The 8,216-nt window shown below is 33.0% G+C and overlaps 2 protein-coding genes across 2 annotated transcripts; one reads left to right on the top strand and one right to left on the bottom strand.

Annotated features, from left to right (window-relative positions):
- Positions 1-238: 238 nt before the first annotated feature.
- LOC133030589 (uncharacterized) lies at positions 239-2,963 on the top strand. The gene is made up of 3 exons (XM_061103382.1): positions 239-679; positions 780-2,115; positions 2,242-2,963. The coding sequence occupies exons 2-3, from the start codon at positions 1,996-1,998 to the stop codon at positions 2,731-2,733; spliced, it is 612 nt and encodes a 203-aa protein (XP_060959365.1). The 5' UTR covers positions 239-679; positions 780-1,995; the 3' UTR covers positions 2,734-2,963.
- A 474-nt stretch (positions 2,964-3,437) lies between these two features.
- LOC115706491 (cucumisin) lies at positions 3,438-7,935 on the bottom strand. Its single transcript, XM_030634153.2, has 10 exons — positions 7,647-7,935; positions 7,460-7,551; positions 7,256-7,350; positions 6,458-6,701; positions 5,854-6,364; positions 5,648-5,739; positions 5,021-5,239; positions 4,796-4,907; positions 4,498-4,711; positions 3,438-4,141 (listed from the first exon to the last, which is right to left on the bottom strand). Exons 1-10 carry the CDS (start codon positions 7,734-7,736, stop codon positions 3,615-3,617), a joined length of 2,196 nt encoding a protein of 731 aa, XP_030490013.2. The 5' UTR covers positions 7,737-7,935; the 3' UTR covers positions 3,438-3,614.
- Positions 7,936-8,216: the final 281 nt, after the last annotated feature.

Raw genomic sequence — 8,216 nt, 5'->3', positions numbered from 1 at the left:
TAATTTAGACTCTACAGCGTTACTTGAATCAGCGTCGTTAGCAAATTTTATCAAAATTGACACTGAAAGATCTTGAAAACCGTCTCTAAACCTCAAATTTGTAGTAGTGTGAAGAAAGCTCTCTTTCTTGTAATGTAAGGGCTAGCGAGTATGAGCATTGATTGAGAACTGATCGTAAAACACGTTTTTTGTTGTAATGTCAGTGCGGGGTTGAGCACGGGTAATAGTATTATGTTATACCTTTAGGGCTTGTTTGGATCCCTGTATAAGGGCTCCGTATTGTATTAAATTGTAGGACTACTATGTTTGGATGGGAACTTGTATTGTACTAGATATTACATTCCTAAATTTTAATACAATCTCCCCAGTATTATTATATACTGAATAAAAAGAGTGTATAAGGTTGTATTGTATTATTTTGGAGGGTGTGGCTGTATTAGCCAATACTCTCCATCTCACCCAAACTTCTTCGTGTTTCCCGTTCAGCCATCTTCACTGATTTTCAATCATCTTCTCCGGTCGATTTGGCCTGGATTTCTCGGTGAAGAGCAACTTCGTGTTCTTCGACAGATCGATCTATTAGATTCATTTCTCGGTCAAGAACAACTTCATCTTCTCTGGCAGATCAATCTCTCAAATTCACTATCCTCTGTCGACATCGATCTCTTAGATTCGTCTGGTATTTTCTTCCTAATTCGTCTAGTTTGTGTGTGTGTCTCCCCCTAATTCGTCTGGTATGTGTGTGTCTCTCTATCTAACTGTGTTTTTTTTGGATTTAGATTTGATTTGATTTTTTCAGAGGAACCTATCATCTCCTTAGCTCTCTCTCACACACTAAAGGAAACTCAAATTCAGAGGTATACATGGCTTTTTAAAATATTGTGTTTTTTTTTTTTTTTTTTATTTTGGGTAAAAGTTGTTTGTTTGAAATTATATTTGTGTTTTGTTCTTGGTGATTGATTAGTTCTCTTGGGATGGGAATTTGTTGGGTTTCCTTTTATATTAATTTGTTGGCGAATGATTTGTGTTTTATATTAATTTGATTGTAAAATAACATTGAGACCTTGGATCTGTATCATGATTAGTGTTGATTGCTTTTGACCCCAATACATTATTTTAAATATAGCAATGATGACTCCAAATCAATTTTCCAGGTTTTGTCTGAACCCAAGTATTATACTCTTTACATGGGACGAGTTCTCAGTGAAAAAATCATTTTTATGTCAAGGTTTTGATTGTTCTTTTGTGGGTTTTCTGATTTATTGCCTATTTATGTGTTTTTGATGTGCCTTGAAAGAAGAACATTGCATAATCATCAATTATTCTTGTTCTGTTGTTTGGTTGTTAAAATTCCTTGTTGGGTTTCAAAAGTTTGACAAGCAAATGAAAAAATAGGAAATTTTAGGAAAATTTATCTACTTTGTAGAACCTACAAATTGACCATGTGTCACATGTTCTGCTGAAGTTTTGAGTGAAGGGTTTGGTTTTAGGTTTTAACTTGTCAGTGTTCGAGGCTCTCAACGTTGTATGGTGTGTTCATTCATTTTAAGAGTCATGATATGTCATGATGATGATGATATGATTCAATGTAGGCTAAGTTTTTAGTTTGAAACCGGATATAAAATAAATAGTTGGTGTTGTCAAATTTTGTTTTCTATAATTAATTACTATAATGTGTGAAATGTTTGACTAATTTGGAATTATTATTGGATTGGAGTCAGAAAGAACTGTGGATTTTTGAGCTAAAGAAGTTGATATTAGATTAGATAGAAGTTGAATTGGATAACTTGGTCATATGATGACACGTTATTCTTCTGTGTTATCTTAATGGGATATTTGAATACTTTTCTCTTAAATGGTTATCAAGACTCTAATTAATAAATTGCTTTACCATTAGTGGGTTTCAGCTTTTTTTAGCTTTTGCTTATGGTAATTAGCTTTGGAAATAGGAAAGAGATCATATGAGCTAGTCCACACATCGAGAACAAATATCGAATGTTGAAGAAGCAATATAGTATAGTCTTCGACATGCTCAACACTAGTGGCTTTTCTTGGAACGATGTAAAAAAATGTGTGCAGGTTGATAGTGATGAGGCTTGGTTGACATATACTCAGGTATCTTTTTTATAGATTATTTATTATTATTTTCTTGTATATTTTATGTTTTCTCACTAATTCAACATGTTATGGCAAGTACTGTTCTTGGTAGTATATTAATGTACATTTAACTTATCTATGCAGAATATTAAGGATTCTAAGGGATGGAGAAACAAACCTTTTCCTATGTATGAGAGACTAGCTAATATTTTTGGAAAAGATAGAGCAACCGGAAAAGGAGCAGAAGCACCAGCAGACATGGTTGAGAATATGAACATAGAAGCTGAAGAAGAGACTGACGATTCTAGGTCAGTAAATCAGAATCTTTCTTCACCTAGAGGTCGAAGAAAGAGATCTAGATCAGATGATGATGGTATGAAGGAGATTGCTTCAACGTTCAAAACAATGTTTGAACATTCAATCGAGCAAATGAGGTTGATGGTGCAAGGGACTACTAATGATAAGGAGTTGGCTAAGGAGTTGAAATCGATGGGACTTTCAGTTGATGATCAACTTGATGCATTGACGTACATGTTGAAGAAGCCAGAATATGTAGCAACCTTCAAGTCAATAGATGGAGAAATTCGAGAGGCTTTTGTGATAAGAGTTCTCAGAGAAGTTAGATCAAGTCGTTGATGGAGAACTTTGGTTTTAATGGTTGAACTTTAATTTGGTCGGTTGAACTTTGATTTGGTCGGTTGAACTTTAGTTTTATTGGTTGAACTTTGATTTGGTCGGTTAAACTTTGGTTTTATTGGTTGAACTTTGATTTGGTCAGTTGAACTTTGACGGTGCTACAAGGTTTATTTTAGTTATGTAAACTTTATTTTTTTAAAAAAAAAAAATTGGTTACTTTTTTATGACAATTTATTTAGAATTGACATTAATATTCGGGTTATAATCACGTTTTTTTTTTTTTAAAAAAAAAAGTTAATATTTTTAGTTGATTTATTTTTTTTTTTAGTTTTTTTCAATATTTCAACATTTTTAATTTCTTTTTTTTAAAAAATAGTGTCATTAATTTTTTTTTTAGTTATTAATTTTTATTTTTCAGTTTTTATTTGATTTTTTTAATTTTTGCAAAATTTTTAATTAATACAATACAATACAATGTGAGCCAAACATTGTATAATTTAACACAACACAATTCAATGCCAAACATAGTATTGTATTAAAATTATACAATCCAATCCAATACAATACAACCCAATACATTACAATACAATACAATACGGCGTACCAAACGACCTTAAGTTATAAAACATTGCATGCTCAATAATTTTTACCATGTTGTAATTAATAATAATATTAAAAATGAAATCTATTTAACAAGGTCTCAATTTATCAGCAAGTTATTTCCAAAACAAAATTTGGAGTTTTCTTTTCTTTTATTGATGAATACGTTACATAATGGTATCCATATATATGCCATACAACTAATTAATTAATTGATTAGTGGCCCACTTCCAAGACATGACTTCTTCCTTTGAATTTTCTTTTCCACAATGGCGAGCTCATTACATTGGGATATAGACAACAATAGGGCTCTTCACTTGGTAGGTACCATCATCCCAAATAAGTGAACCTGAGACCACAGTTTTCTTATCTGCTACTCCTTGTACCGTCACAGTGTAGGACTGCTTCTCCCCAAGTGAAGTAAAACAAAGGACACTAGGATTCACTTCAACTTTAAATCCTGGTGGGGCAATTACCTTGGCTTCATATGTGGATGTGGGTGACCCAACGTTTGTGACAGTCCTATTGAAAACTTTGTTGATGGATTTTGCAGGTGAGGCTGAAGTAACGAAAGCGGGATAGTTTAGGTCCGGGCTCGTTCCATGATTTGCAGGGCATGAGCTTTTACTGTTTCCGGTAACAATTTGCAATAACTTGGTTGTGTAACCTTCACCACAGAGCAAGTTTACGTAGTCAGCTTCAACGACGTCGTATACTAATCCAGGGAATGCAGCCTTACTAGGGTTAATTTGTCCAGATCCGTAGGAAAACTCAGCATCAGGATTAAGGTCGGCATTCAAGGGATTAGCTACACAAGTAAATTTATTATATTTGTTATTAATTAGTCCACAGTTACTATAGTTAATCATTATTTAAAAGAGTAATATAATGCTTTTGAAGATATTGATGTGACATACAATTATAAGTTAATAGAGATCTCACATATTTAATTTTAAACTAAATATGGATATGGTACACGGGCCATATAAATTTGTGCCGATATATGATCTCAATTTGTGTTGGATAAGTGTACTTAAGTTGTTAAATAATCAATATTCACTTAATATAGGAATATTTGTTTGGATGTATATATGACATAATTCAATAGTAGGGAAATTAATGAGTTCAAACATGATTAGAAAAGGAATAAAAATTTGTCATTACCTGTGGTCATTAGAGAGGACTTAACAGCAGCAGGGGACCATGTTGGATGAAACGACTTGACGTAGGCGGCAGCAGCCGAAGCATGTGGACAAGACATTGATGTCCCAGAGATTATATTAAACGCGGAAACTCTTTTGTCCAATTCAAAACCTGAGAGTGAGGCTGTTGCGGGCCACCCAGCTAAAATGTTCGACCCAGGTGCTGTTAAATCTGGCTGCACACACATAATTATATACTTTTACATAAATTAATACACATGTGTTTGATTATAATTTGATATATTTAAATATTTTTGTACCTTGAGGATGTTAGGATTAATTGGGCTTGGACCCCTAGACGAAAAGGAAGCTACCATAGGTGCCATCTTATTAATCTGTTGAGTACTTTTGGATATTGTTCCAGTTGGGTTTCTGCAATGCAATATAATTCATTAATTAATCATTTATATATTAATTTATTTATTTACTAATGTAATGTATTGTTTTAGTTATAATCTATTTATTGCATAATGTAAATTACCAACCTAGTGGAGTTTATATATATGTATGCTTGGCTACCATCCTTTCGAGTGAGGTATGCTGTGGGCAAGGGAAAAGGACTTGAAGTCTCTCCAAATTCTCGGCCAGACAACACAGCACCAGCTGCATTAGCCAGTAGGGGTCCACCACCAGATGTTAAATCATCACAAAACACGATTTTACCCATCACCTTATTCTTGTCTAACGAACCTGTTCTGCAAAATCTGTTTTATTACAAAGTACAATTAATATATATGTATACGTTTATATTAATAAATGAACTTAACATTGATATAGTTATCTAGCAACACTTCCACCGCGATTGTATATTTGACCCAAAAATAAATTTAATCAAAATTAAATATACAATTGATGACAAAGATAAATAAAACATATGGGATTTAGTAAATTTAAAGTAATTTTTAACTTGCAAGTGACAAATATAGCAAGCATTTTTTTAAAATACAATGTAAACTATATTTCTAGATGTGCTATAAAAAGAGCCCACTTTTTCCAAAAAAAATAACATACAATTTGAATTGACCAGAGTCAACTTATTAAATTAAAATATTATTATACTTAAGTATGAATGAGTATTGCGAAATTGGTGATTAGAAAACTTATATAATGACCTGGATGATGAACCTTCAAAACCTTCTGCTGGTGCATCTCCGCCGTATATGATAGGCAAATTTTTTATATCTGAAGTAGATATTGAGAATCCCTATAACATTAACAAAAAGGAGAAAGAAAGAGAAAAAACAAATAAGGCTATACCGCACAATTAAAGTGACTACATTTCTCTTTAGTTTTTTGCTAATTAACTGTGAGTGACTACCTTGTATGACACGTTGTTACCCAATTGAAGTTTAGTGAAGAAGTCTCTATCAGTAGTTGAAGCAGCCACGGAAAGAGTCCAAGGCGCAAAGTTAGCGATAGTCTCTAGCTGCGGACCTCCGTTTCCAGCAGAAACGGACGTTAAAATTCCATTCCTCATAGCATGAAAAGCTCCAATGGCGATGACATTCTTGAAGTAATCCGAAGAACCAGACGAAAGAGAAACGGATATTATGTCGACGCCGTCAGCAATTGCGTCATCAAATGCCGCAAGAATATCTGCATCAGTACAACCGTCATTCCAGCACACTTTGTATGCCGCTACACGCGCAGACGGTACCCCTCCACGCGCTGTGCCCGAGGCTAGTCCGAAAAAACTGGCGTCCTTTACTAACCCCCCGGCTGCTGTGGAAGCTGTGTGTGTCCCGTGGCCATCAGTGTCCATCGGCGACTTAACATCATCTTCCGGAATTGAACCATCGCTTCGGTAATACTTGGCTCCAATAACTTTGCTGTGAACAATAATACAAATCATGTATGGAGAAAATCATAGTAGAATCCAATGATTGTTGATTTATATTATATATATTTATATATATACTTACTTGTTGCAAGAAAAGTTTGCGGAGACTTGGCATGAGCCTTTCCATTTTTTAGGAGGTGGGCCGAAACCTTTGTCATTAAAGCTCGGGGATTTAGGTGAAATTCCAGTGTCAAGAACTCCAATAATGATGTCACTTTCAGTTGTACTTCTCTTAACTGTCTCTGGAAATCCAATGAAGTCCCATGACCTGGTTGTATGCAGCTGCTGTTTTTCGCTAGGGAACACGGACACTACTCCCTCCGTTTCTTTTATTACACACAAAAAATAATAATTACCATGTTTTAATCAAATGTTAAAAAATAAATGAATATTAATAAAAAATATGATAATATATAATGATGTTAAGTAATTGACAAACTCATTCATCGCTAAATTATTGAAAGAAGTTGATTAAAACATCGATATTCGATATAAAGTATTGATCAATTTATGAATTTGATTGATATTGCTAAGCTTGAATGTTATAAAAGCAATTAATTTCGATTATAGGTAAAAGTCATTGTCGACGCACATAGTAAAAAAAAAACGAGTAATAATGGTGAAAAATGATAACGACCACATTCTAATAATTAAATGCATGTTTGAGGTTGTGTACACTGTAGGGTCACGTGTAATTTATTTTGAGTAATAACAAGACAGACTTTACAAAGCTACATAAAATATTATATATTTATAAAAAAAAGAAATGAAAATGATCGACAGGACAATATATACTTTCGCAATATCTCTCTAGCCAACCAATTGATCAATAATAATCATAAGGGAAATAATAAAGAAAGAGATAAGGTGCTTCACACACCAGCCAATTGTTGTGCTTCTTTTTCAGTTAACCTTGCAACGAATCCATTGAAACTTCTCTGGTAGCTGCGGAGTAGAGATCCTACTCCAACATTGCTGAATATATATATATTTATATTTATATATAGTACGTATTAAAAGTAATCACTCATGTACCGAAAAGAATTATTTATTAGTTATAATAATAATATAGTAATATATATACCTCCCTGCAACTTTTTGGAGCATGCTCATGTGAAGAGATGCTGACGTGGAAGGCTGGTTCTGTTTTCTTTCTCCCATGTACACTATAAATGCCTGATAATTATAGCAGATAATATCTGTATTAATGGAGTATTATACCCTTATAGTAAATGTGTGACTTACAATAATAATAATAAGTATTTTCATACCTTACGATTATCTTCCGAAGCATGCAGAGACTGCCCATTCAGTAATATAATGAAAATAATGCTAAGGAAGAGAGACGAAGTAAGAGCCATTTGAAAGAATTGTTTTACAAAGTGTTAACGATTAAGTCGATCAAAATTAAATAAACTACCGAAATTCTCTCCTATCTTATATATAGATAATTGGACAATGACACTCACGTGGAAATATGGAAGGAAATGCAGTCCAGAAGATGTTCCATTAATTTAATTTTGGAAGTCAGTTCGTAGAAAAGTCGTCTCCAAATCTCGAACCCATTCTCGTGACTTCACTATTAGAATATTTTATTTATGGAAATTATTTTCTAATTAAGGAAATGATTTTCTATTTAAGGAAATAAATAAATAATTGATTTTCTGTTAAATGAATATTTTATATTCATTGAATCTGAACAAAATCAATTATGTAATATTCTATATATTACGTATTTCTATATTCATTACCCGATTAGATTTCGAATTAATTGTCAAAATATTCCGACAATTAATGCGTACGTATATGATGGAATATCTCACCTATAAATATAGGGTCTC

The sequence above is a fragment of the Cannabis sativa genome, chromosome 1, assembly GCF_029168945.1.
Source record: "Cannabis sativa cultivar Pink pepper isolate KNU-18-1 chromosome 1, ASM2916894v1, whole genome shotgun sequence".
Lineage (NCBI taxonomy): Eukaryota > Viridiplantae > Streptophyta > Magnoliopsida > Rosales > Cannabaceae > Cannabis > Cannabis sativa.
This window is presented reverse-complemented; position numbering and strand designations above follow the sequence as displayed.